We start from the raw sequence: 14,760 nt of genomic DNA on the forward strand, positions 1-14,760 counted from the left end.
AAGGGCAGAGTGGACAGGATGTCCCTGGGAGTGGACACCAGGTAGAGGCCTGGCCCAAAAGCCCAGGGTTCTTCTAGGAGCAGCTCCCGCATGCCCATAATCCCCCAGGCCTGGGAGCTATGGTACAGGAAGAGGGGCCTGTCCAGAGGCTGCCCTGCCCCTCCTGGGGGCTTGGGGCCTCCATCCTCAGGCCCCTTAGCCCAGGCCCTGCACCCCAGACTCTTGGTGAGATGGGGACAGTGCAGGGCTAGCTGGGGGGGGGGGGGGCTGGTCTACTGACTCCCCCCACTCCAGGGAGGGTAGGGACGAGGCAGAGGGGACAGTGCCTACAGGCACATCTTCCCTCCCTCGCCTTTCCCCCAAACCAGCATGAGCATAGCCTGGAAGCCCCTGGCTTTCTGTCCCCTAGAAGTCCCTGGGCTCCCATGCAGGATGGTGCTGCTGAGGGGGTGGGGAGGAAATGTTTTGCAGAAAAAGGTTTGTTTTATTGCAATTATTTAGAGAGAGAGTCCCAAGGGGGGTGGGGGGTGGGGCTCTGGAATTAAGTGGAAACATGTGTGGAGCTGGAAATCTTTTTTTGGAAAAAAAAGCAAAAACACAAATTCCTTCCAGTCAGCAGGCCCGGGGCAGGACAGCAAAGTCCTTCAGCCACGGTCACACTGCCCTCTCTCTCTTACTGTCTGTATCTTTCTCCCATTTTGCTGTAGCAGGTTCCAGCACCTGGCAAGGAATGGGCAGGAAGGGGCTCACTGGGGCACAGGATGGTTTCTGGGGGTGGTGAGACTACCCTCCAGTCCGCTAAGGCTTGGGGAGCTCTGGATGGGTCTGAAGTCCTTGCAGGGAGGCCCAGGGGCCAAACAGGCAGGAAGGGGGCTCAGAAGTTGCTGAAGATCTCACGTTTCCGGTTCCAGTCCATTTGTGGTGCCCGCTTGTTGACACGTGTGGCTCGAGCCTTCTCCTTGGCCTCAGCTGCTGTAGGGCTCAGGTGAAGTCCGCTCTCTTGGAAGGGGTCCCGCTTCCAGGCACTGCCATCCTGGGAGTGGGCAGGATGCCAACAGTGAGCCCTAGACGGTTGCCATAGTTGGGCAGTCTTCCCAGGGAGCTCAAGCCAGAGGATGCTTGGTGGGGTGGGGCAGCAGGTTCAGCAGGCCTTCCTGGAAGTGGTGGCCCCACTGCCCAGGCTGATATCTCCACAGACACCCACCCACAAGGCTCTGGCACCCCATGTGAGAGCATAGCTACACAGTTACCTCAGTGTCCTTGTCCGAGCCTGGCAGGTCGCTTCGGGATGAGCACACTGAGCCACCATTAAGCTGAGAAACCAAGGGCAATCATGGCCTTGGGGACCCCCCACCCCCGGGAGCCACACGCATGCATGTGCACACTTGCACACACACTACAGCTGCATCTGTTCCTCTTTTGGCAGTAATAGCAAGTCTCCACCATTGTGAGGTCCACCTGGGCACTCAGCTGTGAACAGGCAGATCACCACTACTTGGGAAGGGCAGCTATGGTGTGGGAATCAACCCCACAAGCATCACCTGGGGTGAAGCCAGGACCAGCTTCCCAGGAGACGGGGACTAGTAGCTAGATGGTGCCAGGGAGAGGGAACACAGAGGGAGTGGCCCTGGACCATGGGTACCAGCCTTCCTGTGTGACTGGGGCATGGCACTGACCCAAGACAGTGCGTGTTGAAGCTGAGCGCCTGAGCCAGACTTGGGTCTCACAACCACACCTGCTCCAGGGCAGAGATCTCTGGGAAAGGGGCCTCCATCAGGCCTGGGAACCCAGAGATACTGCTGTGGTTGCCTGAACCCACCCTCTCACCTGGGCAGGGCTGGTCCCGTTGGTGACTGGTGATGGCAGTGGACCTGTGGGGACAGCATGTCAGTGGCTTTCCGGTCCCCACACTGACCACACCCTGCACCCCCAGGGTGGAGGCCCACCTTCCACATGCTCCTCAGTGGGCGTGACCCGCAGACGCCTGAAGTGCTCGTCTGTCTCAGGGTCCACCACCAGCAGCCGGGCCTCGTCCTCCCGTGCCTTGATGCTGGCGACAACTTCAGCATGGCGCAGCCCCTCCACATTCTGCCCGTTCACCTGCCACCATGACAGGGTCAGCATGGCCTGAGGGGCCCTGCCAGCCCTACACCCAGCCAAGTGTGCCATCAAATATTCATCAAAGCCACCACCAGCTGAGCCAGCAAGAGGAGTGCCAGCTCAGGTTCCCAGTGTCTCCCCTACTCCTGCAAGGACTTGGGGTCCAGGCAGGGACACACACACACAGGGACATGCAGATACACACTAAAGCCACGGGCAGGGTACCTCAATGAGCCGGTCCTGGGCACGGAGACCAGAGTGGGCAGCAGGTGAGCCTGGGTCCACAGAGCGGATGTACTGACCAGGCCGGGACTTGTCACTGTGCAGATTAAACCCATAGCCCTGGGGTCCCTTTCTCAGGTGGCAGAGCCGAGGGCGCAGCTCTCTGGGGGGCCCGTTGACATCCTGTAGGCATACAGGATGCAGGATCAGGCTCTGGCCCCAGCCTCTCAGCCCCAGCAAACTCCCTGGGTCCCTGCCCATTATCCCAGTCCTGAACTCAGTATCGGGCCCCAGTGGCAGGCCCCAGATCTCAGTGACACAACTCAGTAAGGCTGCCTGAGACTGAGCTCTAGGTGAGAGATCTTGGGCAAAACTTCAGTTTCCAAACTGACATCTGAGGCAGAGCTGCTTTGCAGGGTCCTTGGGAGAATTCATCACTTGAGGTGGCCCTGCATACCGACTGGGGTTGGAGGACGAGGCCATGGGATGGGATGGCCATGCCCACAGGCCTGCCATGCTCCTGCTCGCCTGGCTCCCCCCCCCCCAGGCCTGGGAGCTCCGGCTCCTCTCCTAAGCGCTGAGAGGCTGGCTGCGGTGGTGGCACTGGTGCTGTGTTGGCTTTCACATTCCATCCCCTGCCCCCGCAACAAGGGCCCAGAAAGAAGGGCTGGGGCTGGGGCTCGGCCGGGGTGAGGCCCCGGGCCTGCCCCCTGCCCATGACACGAAGTGCTCAGGACACACACAGGGAACCCCCACCACCGCCACAGGGCCCTGCCTCACTTTACCTCTGGCATCCTGCAGTAGGGCTCTGGGCCAGGGGCTGTGCAGGGAGGGGCCAGTCCAGTGACCCCCCACCCAGACCCGGCCAGGGGCCAGGGCAGTGACTGTAGCACCGAATGGCCAGCGGCAGCTGGTGCTCAGTTACACATGGCAGGTGGGCGGGGAGCAGCTCAGGTTTCTGAGGACTTGTTCAGGTGAGAGTGTGGTGGCTAGAGGATGCTTACAGGGTCTTTCCCTCACCTTCCACCTTTCAGCATGTGATATCTCCTAGGGACCCTGGAACAGGCTGGGGCCCTCAGATCTCAGGGAAGGTCTCTAAGTCTTAGGTACTTGTTCCACTGCAGCCCAGCCTGCCCCCTGACCACTCCAGTCACCTGGCCTTAGAGCTCACACTGAACCCCAAGTCTGATTGGGAACATCTGTCTGGGCAGCTACCCAGCTGTGGGAGCAAGTGTCTGTGTAAGGTGCTGCCTTCCCGTCATTCTGGAACACCCTCTTCCTGCCCAGCCTATACCCACTCAGGATCCCTTCCCTGATCCCAAAGCCTGGCCAGTCCCCTTGTCTGGATCTCCTGCCCACCCTCTGGATCCTCACTGTATGGCCACCATCTGCTCCTCAGTCCCCCAGGGACTCAGCCAGGCAACATGGACTGAATTCAGGGGTGTAAGTCTCCTTTAATCGCCTGGACCCTGCCACAGACTCATCCTCTCTCCCAGACACATCCAAAGGTACAGGTGTGGAACCATGGGTCAGGACCTTGCCGCTTCCCCACAGAGATGCCCCTCAGGGACTCTGTCAGAGCACAGCCTGGGGCAGCCAGTAGACCAGTTTGCAAAGGAGGGAGGGAAGGAGCAGAAAGGGCAGAGCATGGAAGTGTGACATCACTGTGTGTGGAACGGGAACACGGCTCAGGATGCAGAGCCCGTCACACCCAAGCTCACACAAACCCGCTGCGTGGACAGAGCCTCACACAGACAAATGCAGGGCCCATGGTGTTGGTCCCTGCAGTCTCTTCCCACGGCCTCTGCAGTGGCCTGCCTGCAGGGCGGGGTCTCTCAAGGCCCCCAAACAGGAAGCAGGATTTGGCCGGGTAGCCAGGGCCATAAGGCCACATCCGTGTTCATGGGGCCATTCTGGTCATCCCCCTGCCTCACTCCAGAGCAGCAGCCTCACTGCACAGGCCAAGCGGTTCCTCCTAACAATTACCTAAATCCCTCTCATTAGAAGCAGGGTTCAAGGGGCATCAGTCTTGGCACCAGACCCTCAAGTGGAAGAACTGCAATCGGGGCCCCAGCTGGCAGCCTGCGGGGTAGGGGGGGTGGCTACAGAGCAAGCAGGCGTGGGGGGCCGTGAGCAGTGGGAGGGGTGCATTGCTGACATTCCTCCCTGCCCTGGCTCCTGCAGGCTTCCTGCCGCCTCCCGCCAGCCCTCTGGCTCCCACAGGCTCTAAGCCTGCTGGCGAGAGCTGGACGAGCCCTGGTCCCCCCACCAAACCTGCGACCAGACAAAGAGGCTGACATGGGGCTACCCCAGGAGCCAGGCTGTGCCCCCCAGATGATGACTCACCAGCCCTGGCAGAGAAAGGCCCCCATTGTTAACTGAGGATCCAGCCTATGTACACAAGGTCCCCAAGTCCCCTTTGCATCCCCTGGGGTCTTCACAGCCCAACCCTGCCCCTACCCTACCTGACCTGCATAAGCTCCCAGGGTGGGTTCTGTGGAGGGGCTCCTGGGGCCCGGGCAGGTGGTGTGGCATTCCCGGAGCGGGCCATGAGAGGCGGGATAGGAGTGGCAGGCAGCAGGCATCTGGCCTGGAGTGGCCTGAGCTCTCGGCCAGCCCAGGCTGCCACCCCACTTATCTACCTCCTGCTGTGGCCCAGGTTCCCAGGGGATGGGTGGGGACATGGGGGTTGAGTCACTTTGGGGAATGGGGTGGTGACCAAGCCCCCTCCCCTGCCAAGGCTCCAGCCCGGCGCTCCCCCACCCGCCAGCATTTCCGTCCCAAGAAAGGAAGGAAGGAAGCGCTAGGAGGCCCTGCCCTGCTCCAGGACCCAGGGCTGGGGAGACAGATGCAAGGGAGGGAAACAGGTCAGTCCTGCTTTGCTTCATGGGAGGGGAGACAGTAGCAGGACTGAAGCCCGGAAGCCCTCTTACAGGTACTGCATCCTGCACCTTGCAGCCACCTGCAAGACCCAGTCACTCTTACTCAGGGTCCATCCTTGAAGTCCTCCAAAGGGACGTAGGGGCATGGCTGGGGATGAAGAAGTGGAGGACCAGGGTCTCACTGCCTCCCTGACCCTGGCACTGCTAGCTGCCCTATCTGGGGCCATCCCTGTCGTCACTGCTAGGATCAGCTGCACTGCAGCTGCAGCCACCCCCGGCCCGGTATGGCCCAGGGCTGAGTCACCACTGATGATGCCTGTACCCCTCCAACAGAGGGACAGACCACACTAGTGTTCTCCCCCGCCCTGGCCCAGGACAGAGGACACTGAGTCCCAGAAAGGGTACGTGCAGCCCTCATCTCCCATGGGGCACCAGGATGGGACCCCACCCTGCAACAAAGCAGATGCACACCTCCCGGATCTGTCCCTCTGCCACCAACCCTTCAGGTTAACAGTGCCCTCCCAAGCTCCCTGCACCCAAACCAAGTGGGCAGCCTCTAAGCCTGGCTTGCAGAGATCACATGAGGCTCCACTCTTCCTTCCAGGGGGTGACCCTGTCCCTTGGGCTCCCCTGACCTCCTGGAGTCTCTTCCCCAGGCTTCCCCATCTACAGAAGGACCTGTTCCTCTAAAAATATATTCAGAGGAAGCCCCCTCCTAGGGTTTCCTGCAGCCCCCAGAGCCTGAAATAGCGAAAAGGGGGAAGGTCCCACCCAAGGACAGGGTGCCTCAGCCACCAGATAAGGCCCAAGGGCGGATTTTTCCACAGGAAGGTGAACTCAGCCATTTGTGTCTAAATCAATGGACAAATGCCTGGGGTAGGGGTGGGGGGGGCTTCCTCTGGAGGGAGGAGGGAGAAGGTGCCTGGGAAAGAGGGAGACTCCCATCCTCAGCTGGAGAAAGGCAGGCCTGGGACCAAGCTGCCCCCTGTAGTGCCAGCCAGCCATCAGCATGGACTCTCCTGAAAGACTGCTGACCTTTGGCAGTCCCAGGACAAAGTCGACTCAAGTGCCTCTAGCACCTGTCCTTGAGTCCCAGAGAACAAAAAGCATCCCATGGGTCCCTGGCCCCGGCCTTTGTCCAGGCTGGTCTTTCCACTAGGAATGTCATCTCTCCACCGCAAGCCAGGCCCCACAGGGTGCAGCTCACAAGCACCGCCAGCTCAAGTGGGTGACATTTGGGAAAGGGAAAAGGCAGATGTCAAGATCCCCTTCACACCCAGAAACTGCATCCCTGATAACCCCACCAACCCTAGAACAGTGGTTCTTAAAGCGGGACACAGGGAACTCCTGACTTAAATTTCTTAAAGGGACTTGTTTAAAAAAAAAAAAAAAAAAAAAAAATGGTGGGGGAATGAAGGACAATAATGTCAGGGCTTCTAAAAGGCCTAACGAAACAGTTGCAGGCCCTCCTCCTGGCCTCAAGGTGCTGTCCAGGTGGCTACCTAGGAGGGGGAGCAGGCCCTCCCCTGTTCTTTCCCAGATCTCCTAGCCTGGAACAGGGTTAGGGATGAGGGGAAGGTGCTACCCAGTATGGGCACAGGGGAAGAGCAACTGGGGCTCCTAGGTGCCCTGCTATATCTGGGGGAGGGGAGGAGAGGGTCCACCCTAGAAACCTCCTGTGAGACCCCACCAGGATTCAGCATCAGATGAACAACACTGCTCAGGGCCCAGCAAACAGCCCAGCCCCACCCAGGCTGATCCCCTAGCTCGACATGTTCTCTGTTCCTCCAACTGCGGCACAGCCAGCAGAGCAGGCCAACCCTGCAGGCCTTCACGGCACACAAGGACTCTGGCAGGACAGGGACAGACCCAAGCAAGCAGAGAGCTGGGCACACTGGATCCAGGAATGTGCCAGCAATTGCTTCCAGGGTCCCTCAGTCACTGGGCTGAGGGCAGAAAGAGTAGCCCCAGTGGCCTAGAGGGCAGTCACAAGGGCACAGATGGTGGGCACTGGAGCAGAGAAGGGTTCCCAAGAGGCAGAAAAAACAGGCTTGTGGAGATTACCAAAAGTAAGGGCTGTCATCAAGAGCCCAAGATGGTGGCCTGGGAGAAGCCAGTGTGGTCCTGTGGGCAGAGCCCACCTTACCTTCTGGCCAGCCTCGGTGCTGAGGCTACCTGCTCGTGTCCAGTCAGGCTTTGGCTCCCAGGGGTCACGGGCCGGTGGGAGGCCTTGCTGGGCCATCTCCTCAGTGCAGGTCAGCTGCCTCCGGCGGAGCTCCTCATCCGTCTCCTTGTCCACCACCAACAGCCGGGTCTGCCCTTCCACAGCCTTGATCCTCTGCACCACCTGGGGTGGGGGTGGGGGGATGACGGGAATGGGTCAGTGGACAGCAATCTGGGCAGCACATGGACAGTGGCACCACAGGCTGGTCCTGGCTCATAGGCCGTTATGCCAGGGGTGGGTGGCTGGACCAAGAGGCTAGCAGGCTCCACCCCCCACCCCCAGGTTCCAGCAGCTCCCTCCCTCTACTCCCAGGACTCCTGTCATGAGGGCCCAGGCGAAGGGCCTTGGGGTCCACCCAGAACTTCGCCCTCAGCCCAGGGTCATCTCCAGGAGGAGCTATGAAGAAGCTGCAGGGTGCAGCTAGAGGGGTAAGTCTGTGACAAAGACCACTCAGCTGAGCTGCAGGCTTTCGTCTTGTAGGTGTGTGTGTGTGCTCACGTGCAGACATCTGTTTCAAAACCTGCCTCTTTCTCTGGGTTTGGGGGACGGAGGTGTCTCCCTTGGTCCCATTGTGGTTGTGCCTAGGCCTGTTTCTGTCTCTTGGCGGTGAACTGTGGAATGCAGCCCTGTTTCTAGGGCTCCCTTCTCCTCCAGACCATGATCATGCACCCATTTCTGCTGGTCCTGTGGAGAAGGGAAGACCTGGGTTTCTGGCTGAAGTACCTACACTCATCCTGACAAGATTTCAGCCCCAGCAGACGAGGGGGACGGGCAGGTGCATCTCTGGGACAGATTTTTTTTTTACAACTGTGTCTAGGTGGGTGCCTGTGAATTATGGTGAACACACAGGTAGCCATGGAGTATGCAGGGTGTCAGTGTGCACCCATGGGAAAAAGGGGAGCACCCACTGGCACAGGGGTAGGAACCCTACCCCCTTTCCACAGCCTGGGGGCAAACAGACAATGCTCCCACCTCTGCTCACTGAGGAAGGTGTGATCTAGGCCCATCTTTGCCAGGTCCCCCAAATCCCTTCTCTGTCCCCATGATCCAGAGAGAGGCAGGAGGAACCCAGTGATCGGCTGCTTTCTGACATTCAACCTGGATGGGTTCCGCACATCCCTGAACACCAGGCTCCTCATCTGTAAAACGGGGGTTGCAAGCCACACACGGTAGCACACGCCTACCTCCCAGCAACTCAGGAGGCTGAGGCAGGAGGATCACAAGTTCAAAGGCAGCCTCAGCAACTTAGTGAGACCCTGTCTCCAAATAAAATAATTTAAAAGAGGGGACTGGGGTGTGCCTCAGTGGTTAAGCATCCCTGGTTTAATCCTTGGTACCAAAAAAAAAAAAAAAATGTGGGTCATGCCTATACCTCCTACCCTGAGGTAGTAGGGAGGGTTCAGTGTGGTTCTGTGTGTGTGAAGTTTCTAGAGACTAGCAACCCAGACACCTTGGATGAGCAGGTGTACTTGGGGCCAGGATGGCAGTGAGAGCTAAACAGAGGCAGGGTGCCAGCTCTGCCAGTCCCTCCCCTGCCTGCTGGACCAGCCCCCTCGTCCTGACTTCCACCCTTCTTTGGCAAACAGCCATATCCACTTGATGCTCTGGGTGGAAGGGAGGATGGAAGGCAGGCTGGCAGATGGATAGTGCCCCTGGGTGAGACAGGAGTTCAGCTCCTGTCTCAGCCAAGATGACCAATCTGTTATCTCCAAACCCCAGGACCCACCACATAGACAGGCCCTCTGAGGGACACAGAGGACCCAGAACAAAACGGGTGGAGGGAGGCTGGACCCCAGTCAGGGTCTGAGGTGGTAGATAAAGACACTAGGGCCAGAACCTTCAGAGGAGAACCTGGCTCCCTAGGCTTCCTCCCGCTGCAGGAGGCAGGGGCTGCAGCAGTGACCCCACAGGGCAAAGCAGCCTCCAAGGAACCAAGGCATGTGCTATCACCAGGGCCTAGACCATTGAGCCCACCACATCTGGCCAGGATGCACGCTAGGACATGGACTACAGACACTGGCCAAGACACAGCCAGACGTGCGTGTGCACGCACACAAACATCCGGCGTTCAGACATGTCCACCCAGCCATAGTCCAGCACTGTTGACACACAGGTGTACCTTCACTGTGACTCCTGCCCAGTATACATTGGCAGACAAGTGCCATACACATGCATGGCCCCAGAGACCTGCATACACCCACTCACAGAAGAGCACTTATGCCCAGTCACCCCAAGGTGCCTGAACCCCCAACACATGGCACAGGAAGCCAAAGCCAGCGTAAGGAGCAAAGGAATGAGGGAGAAGAGCCTGAGCAGCCGCAGTGGGGCCCCTCCCTGCCAGGATGCCCCTCCACCGCGGGTGCGGGACTGAGCTTCCCAGCCAGGAGGCCCGCCAGGCCACGTCCCCCGCTCCCCACGGGAACCCACTCGAAGACCCCAGGCGACCCCCAGAAGGCAGCGTGGAGCCGGGGGGTCGGGTCGCTGGCACCCCGGCCGGCGCTGCGGGGACGCGCCCCCCAGGAGGGGGCCGGGGGCGGGGCGCGGGCACCCACCTGGTGGTGCGTCTCGCCCTCCACGTTGACGCCGTTGACCTCGACCAGGCGGTCCCCGGCGCGCAGCGCGGCCGCCTCCGCTGGGGAGCCCGGCTCCACGCGCCGGATGAACTGCCCGCGGCGGCCCTTCTCGCCGTGCAGGTGGAAGCCGTAGCCCTGCTCGCCGCGCACCAGGCGGCACAAGCGCGGCCGCAGCGGCTCAGGCGCGGCCATGGCGCCCGCTGCCCCCCGGCCCGCCCCGGCTGGCCACGGCGCAGGCAGGCGGGCGGGGGCGCGGAGGCGCGGGCGGCGGCGCTGGGGACCCGGAGGCGGTCTCAGCGGCTCCTCTCTGCTCCAGCCGCCTCGAGCTCCGGCTCCGGCTCCGGCTCCGGCTCCGGCCCGGGCCCTGGCCAAGCTCCGGCTGCGGCGCCGCCCCCGCGCCCGCCCCTTCCCCGCCCCCGCCCTGATCCAAGCCTCGCTGGCTGGGTCCCTGCCTCTGCGCCCCGTCGGCCCGGGGCACCCCTGGAATCACCCGGACCCCTCCTGTCTCGCCTCACTGCAGCACCTCCCCACCGCCAGCACCTTCGCCTTCTATTCCAGGGACCTTTATTGGACACGTGTGTGCACCCGCACTGAGGCAGGCTCCTGAGATGGGGAGCAGCTCAGAGAAAAAGTCCCCAGGCCGTGGGATCCCAGGAAGGGACCAGAAAGCTTGGACCGCAGCCCTCTCCCCACCCCAGAGGCCCTCCAATGCCTGCTCCCTCCCTGCTTTCCGAGCCTAGCGCCCATCTGAGTCCCTCCTTCTGCCAGGACTGCTTTGGCCCAGCAGAATCCCATGATAGTATTCTGAGGCAAAAAGAGGGGGGTTAAAGTAACAGGGTGGCAGTCCTTCCCTGATACTGGAGGCTGTGACTGGGTGGCTGCTTGGCCTTCCCAGGTCATGTCTGTGCTCTCTGCCCTGCCTGGAGGTTAAACGCCCTCCCAAACACACACATATACACACACATTCTCTGCCTTAGGGGACATTAGTTTTGCTGAGACAGAGCGGGTCTTTGCTGCCTTCCTGCTGACCTGACATGAGCTGCACTGAAGACTTTGGCCTCTGAACTCTGGGGCTCTGGTCAGATGCCTACATTAAGCAAATGCAGGCAGGTCTCCTCTCCCTTGCCCCAGCCCTCCACCTTCCCTGGACAGGAGAGTAATAATTGCATGAAGACACTCTTATGCTTCCTCATGCTTCTCAGAGTACAGTTTACCTGAACAACCCTAGATGACCCAGGTCATTTTACAGATCAGAAAACTGAGGTCTGATGAAGGAAGAGACCCATACAAGGTTCCCCAGCTCCACTTGGGCCCCGTGGCTTTGAGACATACTTCACCCAGGAGCATCTTTGGCAGAAGAAGGCAGCTAAGTTCCAGGCTCATCCACAGCCTGACCCTCCCCAGCCCACAGCCCCTCACATACCTGGTTCCCAGGTGTCAGGCTTAGCCAGCCCAGACAATTCCCCATGTGGGTAGGAGAAGCAAGCTTAGCTTAGTCCTTGCCTCTCCTTCTCCAGGGCCCTTGGCTGTGCTCCCTGGCCCCCACCTAAGCACAGGGCCTGCCTCTGAGCAGCATCTGGGCTGTGGCCCCTTGGGTGCCCACACCCCAGCAACTACCCCCTAAAAGCCACTTAGGCTGAGGTGAGGCTGAACAGCAGCTCCCTACCCTCACCCCGCTCTGCAGTTCCTGGCTGATACTGCCATAGGCTCCAGCCTGGCTGGCCACCTCCATCTATCTGTCTCCCTGTACAGAGATTGGCTGCCTGACCTGGGACCGTCTTCCCTGGACCCATACTGGTGCCCTTGGAGACCATGAGGATGAATATGGGCACACACCACACCTGCATGGGAACTGGGGGGCATCCCACAGCAGCCAGGACTGTGCCAGATCTGATGAGCTGTAGCTTGGCAGGCTTTAGCTTTGTGGCCACGCTAGAGTGAAAAGAAGCAGTGGGACAGAAGACCTCCAGGCCACAGGGTTGAGAAGTAGGGAGGGGCCCTGGGTCCCCTAAGTCAGGGGATTTGGAGACCTCTTCCATCCTCAGTAGGCAGACTCCATATCAGCCTTGGGCCCTCACTGACCTCACTGGCCTTCTGCAGCCCAGGATTCAGCTGAATCCTCCAGCCTGTGACTGAAGATGGGGATGGGGGACAAAAACCAAGAATGAGTCACAGGACACTGCAATCAGAGTTGCAAAGGAGTTCCCAAAGCAAAAAGGGAGCTGAGAAGCACCCAGGAACATAACTATAACAAGGAAACAAAGGCAAGGAAGGGTAGGGTAATGAAGGAAGAGGTGCCCAGCAGAGCAGGGACAGAACAAAGAAAGGCAGCCTGAGACCGGAGTTGACCATTTCAAGGGGTGGCAGGAATGAGTGAGAGGAATAGTGTGAACATCCTGGAACAGCAGAGGTAGGGAAGGGCGACCCATAGTGAACCCTCCCAGGCCTCCGCCCCCAGGCAGAACTCAAGCCAGCAGGGCACTGTGATGGAGGTGAGAGGCAAGAGTGAGGAGCAGATGGAAAGGCACAGTTAAGGCCTGCAGGTGGGAATGGGAAAGAGGCTAAGGTCTCAGAAGATGGGATAGGGGAGGTGGGTGGTGAGGCCTTAGGATTGAACTATAGGAACTTTATTTTGCTAGTTCTTCAAGGAGTGGGGTAACCTGGCTCCTAGGCTAGCAGCAAGCAGGATGGAGGTCAAGACACAAGCTGGGCAGTGGGTCACATCTCCCAGCAACTTGGGAGACTGAAGCAGGAGGACATCAAGTTCAATGCCAACCTGGGCAACTTAAGAAGACCCTGTTTCAAAAAATTAAAAAAGAAAAAAATTAAAAGGGGTGGGGGCTGGGGATGTAGTTCAGTAGTAAAGGGGTCCTTGGGTTCAATTCCACGTACTGAAAAAAAAAACACACACAGGGTCGGTTAGGGGCCTGGGAGATCCCTGGCTCCATCCTACCTGCTACTCAGGAGGGTTCCCATGACAGAGAGGGAGCTGGTAGGTCAGCCCTCCTCTCCAGAGCATTAACTATCAGGGAGGGTCTTCTGGGGTGGGGGCTATCCCTGCACTTCCACTGGGCAAGGGAACCTCCTCTGAACATTGAAACTGCTTTCCTCTGGCAAGTCCACCTCCTCCCACATGCTGGAGGTGGAGGCTGGATGTGGGCAGGGGTTCCAGGGTATGGCGGTGCGCAGAGGCCTGGAGACCCTCTTTGGGTGGTGGAGCCATTAGTCTGACGCCGGGTAATGGCCCAGAGGCTCCCGAGCGGGCGCTGCCCCCTAATGTGCACTAATGGCCCCGTGAACATCACCAGGCCTCGCTTAGGGCATCCTCCCTCAGACCACATCACGCCTCTATTTGGATCCTGAAAGTGCAGCAGGCGGGACCAGCTCAACGGAAGGAAGGAGAAAAACAGACACCCAGACGCGAGAGGGAGAGAGGAGGCAGACACCGCAAGGACCGAAGAGGGAGGAGGGACTGAAAGGAAGGGCAGGAAAGCCGCAGCTACGAAGGGGAGGCGGCCCTGCACCGCCCACCACGACCCCAACCCCTCCCCCTAGCTTCGGGTGGGTGGCTGTGGTCCGCAACAGCAACCGCGCAGCGCCACCTCGCGGGAGCAGGTGGGATGGCGTCGTCCGGGAGGCTGCCCCGGGTCGTCTTTCTGCAGGTTCGGGTTTAGGAGGACGGTGCTCCCGGGACTGGCTACTGCAGGGTCATAAGGGTGCGTGCCATGGGGAGTGAAAGGCAGAGAAGCCTGGCCTCTGCCCGCGCCTACACCTTGCACCTGACACCCACCTTTCTGACCCAAGATACCTCTAGACAACTTCACCAAATGTCCCAAAACTGTGACCAAATATTTGTGGACAACTTGGCAGAAGGGACTGGCAAACACTGGGTGAACATTGCTGAGACCCAGGGAAATAGGATTTGTGTACTTTGTCCTGAGCAAGGGAGGCCCAGGGTTGGAGCAGCCTCCTGAGGAGTATTTAACCCCAACACAGGCCTGGAGTTCTCCTTCAGGACTGGAGCTATGGGCTGTTCTGTAATCTGCCCAGGGTTCCTGCAGGATGGAGCAGGAGGTAGGGAAGTGGAGCGCCTGGATATAGGGTCAACATGAATATTGTCTCATGAGCAGTGGGAGCCTTTGGGGTTCCGTGTGTTTTAGGATGACAAGGTCAGTACATCCATGTTTTGGAAGATCAGGTTTGGTGAGGACTAGGGCCAGGAGTGGGGAAGTGGGCTTGGAGGGAGGAGAGTAAGTCTACCTCAGGGGTCCATGATGTTCCCTTCCCCCAGGATGGAATCTGGGAAAGCACTTCAAGGGGTTCCCCTACTGTTCAAGGGGGTCATCAGACCAGATTCCAAGGTCTGATGACCAACCCATGGATTCCTGTGGGGGGAGAAGCAAGGCAGACCTCCTTGCCCACTCCATCCCTGACACAACCGTGGAAGGTGAACCTGCCAAGTGGGAGACCCACCAGCTACTCCTCACTCTGCCATCTGGGTGAAATGGAGATGAATAAATTTAGTGGGGATAAATAAATAAGAATTGGAGAATGGAATAAAAAGGAACACCCATTTTGGGGACCCATTTAGGGAGAAGGACATACCCAGGAGGTCAGAAGGAACTGCTGGAGCAGGGTGCCAGGCCGGAACCACCTGTCCTCGGTCTTTGGTGGGTGGTCCCCGAGGTCACCCTACAACATGGCCAAAGGCATGCTCTAAGGGCAGATGGCATCAGGCATAATGGACAAGGCATTCTGA

At 59.4% G+C, this 14,760-nt stretch overlaps 1 protein-coding gene across 3 annotated transcripts; it reads right to left on the reverse strand.

The window, feature by feature from the left end:
• Positions 1–757: 757 nt before the first annotated feature.
• On the reverse strand, positions 758–10,359 carry Nherf2 (NHERF family PDZ scaffold protein 2). 3 transcript variants are annotated; one of them, XM_047534137.1, is made up of 7 exons: positions 9,981–10,355; positions 7,351–7,551; positions 2,326–2,505; positions 1,947–2,100; positions 1,828–1,871; positions 1,251–1,313; positions 758–1,033 (listed from the first exon to the last, which is right to left on the reverse strand). In XM_047534137.1, the coding sequence occupies exons 1-7, from the start codon at positions 10,191–10,193 to the stop codon at positions 875–877; spliced, it is 1,014 nt and encodes a 337-aa protein (XP_047390093.1). In that variant the 5' UTR covers positions 10,194–10,355; the 3' UTR covers positions 758–874. The 3 variants fall into 3 exon arrangements, with proteins under 3 accessions (XP_047390093.1, XP_047390095.1, XP_047390096.1); XM_047534139.1 differs by lacking the exon at positions 1,251–1,313 and having other exon boundaries at positions 9,981–10,359; XM_047534140.1 differs by lacking the exons at positions 7,351–7,551; positions 9,981–10,355 and adding an exon at positions 4,793–4,973.
• Between the last annotated feature and the right edge of the window lie 4,401 nt (positions 10,360–14,760).

Source organism: Sciurus carolinensis, chromosome 18 (assembly GCF_902686445.1).
Source record: "Sciurus carolinensis chromosome 18, mSciCar1.2, whole genome shotgun sequence".
Classification (NCBI taxonomy): domain Eukaryota; kingdom Metazoa; phylum Chordata; class Mammalia; order Rodentia; family Sciuridae; genus Sciurus; species Sciurus carolinensis.

Bases quoted from the DNA above. Each gene is read 5' to 3' on its own strand.
- Nherf2 (XM_047534137.1), bottom strand. From the start codon at position 10,193: ATGGCCGCGCCTGAGCCGCTGCGGCCGCGCTTGTGCCGCCTGGTGCGC. The intron at 2,506-7,350 runs GTAAGGTGGGCT...GTATGCCTACAG, and splicing joins GCACCGAGGCTGGCCAGAAG to GATGTCAACGGGCCCCCCAG. The intron at 1,314-1,827 runs GTGAGAGGGTGG...TTGGTTTCTCAG, and splicing joins ACGGGACCAGCCCTGCCCAG to CTTAATGGTGGCTCAGTGTG.